This window comes from Cynara cardunculus, unplaced genomic scaffold (genome assembly GCF_001531365.2).
Source record: "Cynara cardunculus var. scolymus isolate 2C unplaced genomic scaffold, CcrdV1 Un_Scaffold_3008, whole genome shotgun sequence".
NCBI lineage: Eukaryota > Viridiplantae > Streptophyta > Magnoliopsida > Asterales > Asteraceae > Cynara > Cynara cardunculus.
Window position 1 is genome coordinate 22,323 of NW_020201312.1, and position 10,309 is coordinate 32,631.

The 10,309-nt window shown below is 39.2% G+C and overlaps 2 protein-coding genes across 2 annotated transcripts; both read left to right on the forward strand.

The window, feature by feature from the left end:
- Positions 1 to 892: 892 nt before the first annotated feature.
- On the forward strand, positions 893 to 2,617 carry LOC112503442 (putative F-box protein At3g23970). The gene has a single exon (XM_025107482.1). The coding sequence runs from the start codon at positions 1,087 to 1,089 to the stop codon at positions 2,410 to 2,412; it is 1,326 nt and encodes a 441-aa protein (XP_024963250.1). The 5' UTR covers positions 893 to 1,086; the 3' UTR covers positions 2,413 to 2,617.
- Positions 2,618 to 6,544: 3,927 nt separating this feature from the next.
- Positions 6,545 to 9,571, forward strand: LOC112503441 (receptor-like protein EIX2). The gene has a single exon (XM_025107481.1). The coding sequence runs from the start codon at positions 6,545 to 6,547 to the stop codon at positions 9,569 to 9,571; it is 3,027 nt and encodes a 1,008-aa protein (XP_024963249.1).
- Positions 9,572 to 10,309: the final 738 nt, after the last annotated feature.

Here is a 10,309-nt window from a genome sequence, read left to right on the forward strand (position 1 = left end):
CACAAAATTGATCCTATTCTCGTTAAGTATTATCAAATTCAGGGGGAGTATCTAGTAACATACTTCTAACCATTGTGCACTCTTTTTGTCCTTCGGTTAGAGTTTTTTCAATGGGTTTTATCTAACAAGGTTTTAATGAAGGCACACCATGTATGGTTATTCCCTCTCTACTACTGACTTTGTGTACTCTTTTGTCCTTTGACCAAATTTTTTCCCACTAGGTTTTCTTGACAAGATTTCGATGAGGCACATATTCCTAGCCAGATGAAGAGCTGAAGACATCCATATCGTATTTTTTCCTTTGACCATAGTTTCATCCCAAAGGGTTTTCTATGGGAAGGTTTTGATGAGGCGAATGTCATAAGATACAAGACATAGAAGTGACAGTGTGAGGTGTAAATTAGGACAACCAAAGGAGAGTGTTGTAACTCATAATTTATGAGTATTGAGTGTCATATTTAACACCATTATAAGGAACCTTATGTCTGAGTTAATAACCGAAGTAACTCCTATGTAGCCAAGATATAATCTTGGGTACATAAAGGGGTTGAGGCCTGACATATACTCCTATTAATACGAGTTCTCCTACATTCTCTATCCGGTTAATTTAATCTACAACAAAACATATTTTTCGTATAAGAGGGTGTTTGAGATTGTTTATTTAAAACAACTTATGTTTTTCTACAAAATAACTTATTAACTTATTATAAGTCAGAAGAGTTTAATTTTTTCAAAAACCTTTTATTATCGGTTTGATACCGGTATAAGTTATTTATCGGAATACTAAAAAAATACTTTATTACCGATGCCACACGAAAATAAATAAATAAATTGTTTTTAAAAGCAATCCTCGTTAAAACATGAAACTCAACCGAAGAATCCCCCGACTCCAAGCGAATTCGCCCTTTCTTCAATCAAATTCCAATTCGAAATTTTGGTTGATTAATCAAAGTTTCCTGGAGAGAGTTCTTAAATATCCCCCTAGAAGGTAATAATCATCGTGGTGGTTTTCTCAGGTTATTTATTAGTTTAATTTCACAGTCGGTAAGGAAAATCGTCGGAGACGGCGGTTCAGGTGGTGGTAGAATGACGGAGTCGGACGTGGTGTTCGGCGGTTCTTCACTTAGAAAACAAAAATTTATGGAATCAGTTTCATCATCAGTTTTTGATAAGCTCACTGACGAGCTGTTAATCGAAACCCTAATACGTCTTCCTCTAAAGCCAGCCAATATCTGTAAGTGCGTCTCAAGACGATTTCGTTCTTTGATTTCCAGTTCGTATTTCGTTCGATGTTATGTGAATCATCATCAAGTCGACAATTCATTTGCTCTTTATTATCAATCGAAACCTACCTTCCATAACATGATACGTCCTTCCCTAATGGGCATCGATATTGCATTTGGATTCCCCATTTTCGAATCTCCTGGGTTTTCTTTATCTTTCCTTGCCTGTTCTGAACAACAAAAGCAAGAGACTTTACAATACTTGGCTTCAAACAACGGGTTAGTTTTATGCTGTGCGGCTCTGCGTCGTCCGATTGTTTACTTTGTTTGTAATCCCTTAACTAAGCAATGGGTTGCATTGCCTCCACCTCCTAGCAACGTTAAAACAGTTTATGTTGGGTTTATATGTAATCCCCGATATTCATGTGATGATGATCACGAAGGAGGAGGTGAATCTGAAATGGGAAGCAAAACGAGTTTTAAGGTGGTTCGAATTGATGTAGTTAACTGTGAGTCCCCTAGGCAATTATCAGGTACATTGAAACTGGAAATATTTTGTTCAGTGTCAGGGAGGTGGACTGAAGAGTATTTTATGTCAAGTTCTACCTTGGACCATGAATTGTTTTATGGATGGAATTATCGGTGCCCTAGTGCTGTAGTTTGCGATGGATTGCTTCATTGGGATACACTTTCAAATTGTGGTATTTTCACATATGATCCTTATAATGGTGAATGTAGAACCATTGAGCTTCCACATGAGATAAGAAAGCCAGTATGGGCTTTCAAACATTGCTTAGGGGAGTCTTCTGGTCGACTAAGATATGCCAATTTTTCTTGGGATGATACAAATTACCGAGTGTGGGAACTGAAGGATTATGGCAATGGTGGTGAGTGGTTGTTGTTGCACAAAGTTCATTTGGATGAAATGAAATCCACGGTACAGACCATCAACAAGGATTGCATGGGTATGCTCTCGCCCCATCCACTTAATCAGGATATTCTTTTCTTTTGGTGTCGCTCCTCGTGTCGAATTGTGGAATACAACATGGGAAATAAGCTTCTGCAGTTGCCGTGTTTTCTTCGAGATGCCAAGATTATGAGTCTTTTGAGCCCTATGTTCTTCCCTTTTGTGCTTCCTTGCTGGCCTATTGCTCTTCCCCTAATCCAGCAGCATGGCCCTAACTTGTAAATTTAATGTTCGATATCCGCTTTCCTTTTTCATTTTTTAATATTATACAAGTCTATATCATGCACTTCTATTGTACAATTGGTATGAAATATATGGTTCTATTATGAGCATTCTAGCAACTTGTATTACCTTAATACATTGTTTCATGCTAGTTGACATAAAATTGTCTTGCTGTTCATCTGTATTTCTTTTGTTCCGCTATTCTTTTTCTTCTGTTGATCTACATTCTCATTTATTCTTTTGTTGGTATAATATGATTTGGATCTTCAAGTTAAGAATTTTAATATACTTGTTTTTTTAATTATGTTTTGCATACAATCCGATTTGGTATTTCAAGTTAAGAATCTTCTAGTTCTCTTGCTGCTAGATGGGACGCCATTCCAATGGTGATAGTTTTGGCATCAATAAGTGGTTGGAAACTCTACCAATTAGATGTCAAAAGTGCTCTCTTGAGCTGAACGAGGATGCATATGTTGCACAACTACAAGGCAAGTATAGGGTGAAGAGGACATGGTCTACAAATTGAAAAAGGCATTGTACGACTTGAAGCAGGCTCCTAGAGGATGCTTCAGTAGGATAGAAAGCTACTTTATCAAGGAGGGCTCCGAAAGGAGCCGCTATGAACATACTTTCTTCATAAAAAGGGAGGAGCAAGATATTAATTGTAAGTCGTTATGTTGTTTAAGAAACTGGGTATCATGGTTATTATCACTGGGATAAATTCTGGGCTCATGTTTTAGTATTGGGATAATCCAAGGACTCACTCTCGTTGTTAAGGCAGAAGAAGCTCGAGAATCTCACTCCCAGATTAAATGTTTTATATATTTATATGAGAGATCGATGGCTACGGGGTAGTTAGGCAGTTAGTAGATAACTGCACAACAATTACAACTACTTGTGGATAAGGTTGAAACAGATCAGAGGCAACTCAGAAGCTCTAAGTTAGAAGGAAACCCAAAAAGCTCTGAGTTAGAAGGCAACTCAGAAGCTCTAAGTTAGAAGGAAACTCAAAAGCTCTGAGTTACAAGGCAACTCAGAAGCTCCGAGTCATAACCGTTCACAATCAGAAACTTCTGAAGCGGACTCAGCGGTAGGGACCCTGCAAGGGGGTGCAACCCCCTTCTTGACCCCTGTCTTAAGGCAATCTACAATGATAGGGGCAATATTTGTGAGTGTGTACTCTGCATCTCTGAGCTCACGTTACAATTACACTAAAGTGCTTGATGACAGTATGAAACTAAAATCACCACCATGTTGATGACCTCATATTTACTAATAATGACTTGATTATGAAGCAAGGGTTCACGAGTTCTATGAAGTATGAAGGAGCTCGAAAAATGAGATATTTTTTGGAAGTTTTAAGTGTGTCAAAGTTCAGAAGGTATTCACATTAGCTAGAAGAAGTATGACGAGAAAATACTTGAGAGGTTTGACTAGGAAGCTTGTAACAAAGCGAAGAATCCATAGTTCCTAGAAGCAGCAGGCTGTCGAAAGAGGAAGAACTAAAGCAAGCAGATGGAAGCTTATTCAAACAAATGGTGGGGAGCCTAATGTACATTACAGCCACTTGACTCGATTTGATGTACAGTGTGTGTCTGATAAGCTATTTGTAAGAGGGTTTTTAGATATAAAAAAGCTGAAACTAATCTCCACATCTTCTATAGAAGAGTGTAAAGATGAACTTGTAGCCTACACAGGTAGGGTATGTGTTTATGCAAAGTGGAGGAGCTGTTGCTAGGGCTTCTAAGAAACAACAGGTGCTAACTCTCTTGACTACAAAGTAAGTGGCTGCTGCATTCTGTGATGTGTCTGGATGCCACATATTCTTAAGCTGATCGAAGGTACTCAATCTGATTGTGTTAGAATTTATTATTTAAATTTACCAAGATTCAAGATTTTCTTATGTGAGAAGTAAATCAATTTCATTTTCTGAGAATCTTACAATATTGATATGATATACTGTGGAACAGAGGACCAACTTGCAGACTATACTGTTAAAGTCGCGATATATTGTCAATGTATCGGCGATCGGACTTCGGGAAAAAATCGCTGGTGAAATATCGGTCCCGATAATATCGCCGATATTTATTGATATTTTGATAGATATATCGGTCCGATATACCGATTTTTTATAAGACAATTATTTGGGCTTTTCTGATTTCATGAGCTTGGTTTTTGGGCTCTTTATTTGGTCACATATATTAGGTCTCAAAAATCAAGTTTGACTTCTTTTCTTTTCATCTTCACGCTCAACGTCTCCTTCTCGGTCTCTTTCATCTTCACGCTCACGATCTGCTTCTTTTCTTTTCATCTTCACGAGTTCACGACTTCACGACTTCATGACTTCACGGTCTGGCTTCTTTTCTTTTCATCTTCACGGGTTCACGACTTCACGGTCTGGCTTCTTTCTTTTCTCGGTCTCTCTTCTCGGTCTCCTCTAGTCTACTTACCAAGTTACAAATATCTTAAGAATAACAAGTCTTCAAATCCTATTTTTTGAGAGATGTTGAAGAAAATGATGATTGGGTGGTTCCAACCAACATTGAGCTCCAAGAGTTTGTGGATGCAAGAGATGGCCTCCTTTGGTCGGATGTACGAGAAGCAATGGGAGGTAATGAAGAAGTTGGACCAAGTACAAAAAGTAAAAGGGAGCGCTATAGAGATCGTGATGATGATCATCATGTTGGAGATGAAGGGGAAGAAGAGGAAGATTGAGAAGCTAACCTAAACGAAGAAGTGAACGTATTAGATGATGTTGACTCGGATCCCGAACCTATTGCTTGCGATTAGCTCGTTTTTGAATACTTTAGATGATGTGATGTTTTAATTTTGAAACTATATTTCTAAACTCTAATTAATGCATATGATATGTTTATGGATGGATACATATATATATATATATATATATATATATATAGATATAGATATAAATATAAATTCTAAGAAATATTATATTAACCGTTATTTTGGACCGATATAACCGATATATCGAATATCGGCCCTGACCGATATTTTGTATTCTGACCGCAGTAACAACATAGCTTGCAGATAGCATGACCAAAGTCTTGAAGTTGGAACAAGTTTAAATGTAGGCACTTTGGTAGTTGACAATGTCAATAATCTCTTAATCGGCCTTTGCTTTTAGATAAGTCTGTTTTATTATTCTTAGTTAGTCATAGGCATGATCTTCAGGATGTTGAAGACTTCTGCTTTATCTGTTCCACGTACAAGTTATTTACTTTGCCTTTCTTTGTTTGAATGTATTCAATATGCAATTCTTGCAAAAGAATGCTCAATTTAGTTTTGCCATATAAATTTTGCTATGTTTAATTCTGCTGACCTACTACACCTAACCACCTCTCCATTTCTTTCCCCATACCATTAAAACCACCACCTCATCTCCTTGTTCCTTTAGTTAACTTCGATTTTCACCCTTTGACTGAAAGTTTTAAACTTTGACTTAGGGGTCTCTTACCAAACACTTACCCAGTAAGTGTTTATTGGTAAAATTTAACACTATTATTTACTTACTGGGTAAGATTTTAGTCCACCAAAACGACATTGTATGCAACAATTTATCCGGTAAACGCTTACTGTGGTAAGAGTTGTCGCCCTCACTTACCGGGTAAGACTCATGGTCCTTGTCTCGCTCTTACCGCGTAAGATTTTTGGTCCTTGCCATATTCATCCGGTGAGGTAATGTGACTTGGTAAGCGCTTATCCGGATAAGTGTTTGATAAACGGCCCTTTTGTATGTTATCAGGAAAAATAATAATTCTTAAGTAAATGCTTGAGATGTCATAAAACTTGAAAATCTTGTAGACCAATCAAATAAAAAGGGTTTGCAATTTGCAATACAAGACTTTTTTTTTTCATTTTTTGGTTTGAGGCTGCTTTTGACATTTTGGAAGCAGAATTTGCGGAGTCAACTTTTTGTTGTCATTATTGTTTATTTATTTATATTTTATTGTAAGGGAATATTGGCCATGAACTTAGGAGTTGACCGTTTGAAAATGATAATATAAATAAAGGTTGGGAGCCCATGCACCTTTATACAATGGTAACCTGATAAGAAAGTATGGGAATTCGATACCTGAATCTCCTTCATTTCTTAAAACCAAATTCATCACTCATGCATCTTTATACAAGGATTTCTCACCCTCTCCCTTTATCTGTAATTATTTTCATTTGCTGCAGCATCAACTTTGTTTCTGGTATCCCCAGAAGAAACAATGCCGAAACCAGGTGTCTTGATCGGGATCAAAGAGCACTCCTCCAATTCAAACAAGCGCTCGTGGATGATTACAGCCTTCTCAGATCATGGCAGGATGGTCGTGATTGCTGCCACTGGAGAGGTGTGGGTTGCAACAATGGAACAGGTGAAGTCGTTAGGCTCGATCTTTCTGGGATCTGGTCCGAAGAACTCGACCAAATTCTTGGTCTCAGCGGTGAAATTGACTCTTCGTTGCTTCTGTTAAGATCTTTGAGATATTTAGACCTTAGTGGAAACAGCTTCACCCGAATTCCTGACTTCATTGGTTCCCTCACAAAACTGCAGCATCTCAAACTTGCTCAAATTGAGTTTGGTTCACCCAAAGTTCCCGATCAATTAGGTAATCTTTCAGACTTGCAAACTCTTGATCTTGCATCTTCATCAGTGTTCATCAAGAACACAAACTGGCTCACTCGTTTTTCCTCACTCAAATACCTAAATCTTAGTTATATAGACCTCAGTGAGTCACTTGGCTTACTAAATAATGCCATCAGACTGCCCTCACTTGTAGAACTGCACCTTGTAAACTGCTTGCTTCCAAATACTAGTAACTCATTTTTTCGTGATCCCATCACCAACTTATCGGATGGTTTTGTGATTCTTGATCTCAATTCTAACTATCTTCCAGCCTCCACGATTTACCCTTGGTTATTCAACTTCAGTGGCAGCCTTACAGACATTAATCTATCTGATAACGCGTTACTTGGTACCATTCCTGAAGCTTTGGTTACGTTCAAAAACCTCCGAAACTTAGACTTGACCAGCAATGGCCTTGAAGGTGGTATCCCGACCTCTTTTGGGAACTTGGGCAACTTAAGTTCACTTCTTCTGGCCGGGAACAATCTGAAACAAGACCTTCCCAGTTTTTTCGACAACCTCTCGGGCCCAGCCTACAGGTCGTTGCAAGTTCTGGATCTAAGTGAGAATCAACTAAGTGGTTCTTTGCCTGATTTTACAACATTCACAGCTTTGAAGGAACTGTACCTTGGAGACAATCAGTTGAATGGATCGTTCCCAGATAAATTTGAGCAAAGCTCTAAACTTTCAATCCTTGATTTGGCTGATAACCGTATCAAGGGAGTGCTACCTGATCTTTTGGCTTTTGCTTCATTGAAGGAGTTATATTTGGAGAGAAACCTCTTAAATGGAACTCTAGCTGAAAGGTTGGCACCTCTCTCCAAGCTTGAGTCTTTGGGTGCATCTTCAAATTTCTTTCAAGGTACAATCTCCGAAATGCACATCAGCGATCTCTCTCGTTTAAAATATCTCGACCTGTCATATAACTCGCTAGATATAAAAATTGGTTCCAACTGGTCCCCAAATTTTCAGCTCGATGTCATCTCGTTGTCATCGTGCAAATTGGGGAATTCTTTCCCAGAATGGCTACAAACTCAAAAGAACTTCTCTGTGCTTGATATATCTAACGCCGGAATCAATGATGCAGTCCCCAGTTGGTTCTGGGCGTCGTTAATTCCAGGTCTTCGCTACCTAAATCTTTCCTCCAACCAGATCCATGGCATGGTTCCAGATTTGAGGTTCAGTGGCGGTGTCAAACCTTTAATAGATATGAGCTCGAATAACTTCTCCGGTAACTTGCCATTTTTTCCAGTTGACACCCTTGCACTAATGCTCAATGATAATATGTTCTCCGGGCCAATTACTTCCTTGTGTAACCTGACTATCTTAAACCGCCTTGATCTTTCAAATAATAAGCTGTCGGGAGAGCTTCCTAATTGCTGGAACAACTTTGATAGGCTGGTTATTCTGAATCTCGAAAACAATGGCTTTACCGGAACGGTTCCTGACTCGATAGGATCCCTCCAAGTTGTCGATCTGCTGAGCATGCGAGGCAATAGCTTGACCGGAAAGCTGCCATCGTCCTTAAGAAACTGCAGATCATTGCGACTTCTTGATCTCGGAGAAAATGAACTTTCTGGTAAGATACCAGAATGGATAGGGGAAAGCTTGTCGATGTTACTTGTTCTTAGCTTACCATCAAATCGTTTCAATGGAACCATTCCTACAAGTTTATGTAAGATCAAAGAGATTCAAATTTTGGACCTCTCAGTTAACGATATCTCCGGGAGCATACCCAAGTGCCTCAACAACATTTCCGGGATGGTGATGAGAGAGAATCGGAGCCCAGATGCAAGTATCAAGTACAACGCGATCGGGTTGGAACGAACCCGGCTAACTTTCAGAGCCATATATGTGTTCAAAGCATTACTGCAGTGGAAAGGAAGGCAATCCGAGTACCAAAAGACCTTGGGTCTGGTCACCAGTCTTGATCTTTCTAGTAATCGGCTTACCGGAGAAATCCCGGGTGAGATCACTAGTCTTTTGGCTCTCATTGCTTTGAATCTTTCAAGAAACACCCTAACCGGACCGGTACCTGAAGACATTGGCCGACTGAGACGGTTGGATTTTCTTGATCTATCGAGAAATGACCTCATTGGTGGAATCCCTACGAGCCTTTCACAATTGAGTAATCTTGGGGTCTTGGATTTGTCCTTCAACAACTTGTCGGGAAGAATCCCAAAGAGCACGCAGTTACAGAGTTTCGACGTGTCATCATACACCGGAAATCCAACACTTTGTGGGGTTCCGCTGCCGGACGGATGCCCTGGTGACCATCCAAGCAGGGGAAATGAAGATGTGGACGAACAAGAATCTGATGATGATAAGCTAACAAGAAATGGATTCTATGTTAGCATCGTGGTTGGTTTTGCTTTCGGGTTTTGGGGCGTTTGTGGGCCATTGGTTCTAAAAGATTCATGGAGACATGCGTTTTGCAAATTCGTGAATGCCGTCAATGATCGAGTTCTTGTAACATTGGAGACGAGTTTCGCTAGGCTCCGGAATCAAACCATGTCTAATGTGCATTGATCATTTGTATAATTCAAGTCAAATTGTTATGCAACGTTTCTCTAAATACATAGCCACCTACTGCTGATACGTAGCAACCATGAACACTGCGGTGAATAGTGGAACTTGTTCCATAGAGGAAACCCGCTGATCAACACAAGAACTATGTATTGTCAGTGAAATTATCATAGTGAACGTATTATACGTCAAATTGGTTGAAGTTATCCATGTCTATATCGGTTCGAACCGCATTTCCAACCTCATATTGCCCATTTATGCTGTTGATGATGGTTGGTGGATGGGTTGAAAAGGTCATTTGCTCTCAAAACACCGGCTTCTGTTAGAATTACTCGTGTTTCGAGTGCTTTGAGATTTCGTGGACAATGATCCAAAACATCGAGTGCGGTTAAACCGACTCTGTTTACAGCATTTCCATTGGCTTTGATACTTGGTTTCCTGAGCAAGTGGTTCATTATGAAACTCCCATTTGGAACTAGCACTACAGTAAAATCTGGTTTACAGGATACCAAAAGTATCTAAGGGGCCGTTTGGCTAGGTAAACTTTTATCAAGTCATATTATCTTATCGGATGAATATGGTAAGAATCAAGAATCTTACCGGTAAGAGCGAAGGCAATGATTGAGAGTTTTACCTGGTAAATGAAGGCGACAACTATTACTACAGTTACCACTTACCGGGTAAATTGTTGCATATGATACCATTTTGGTGGACTAATTTTTTTTTTCTGATAACTAAATG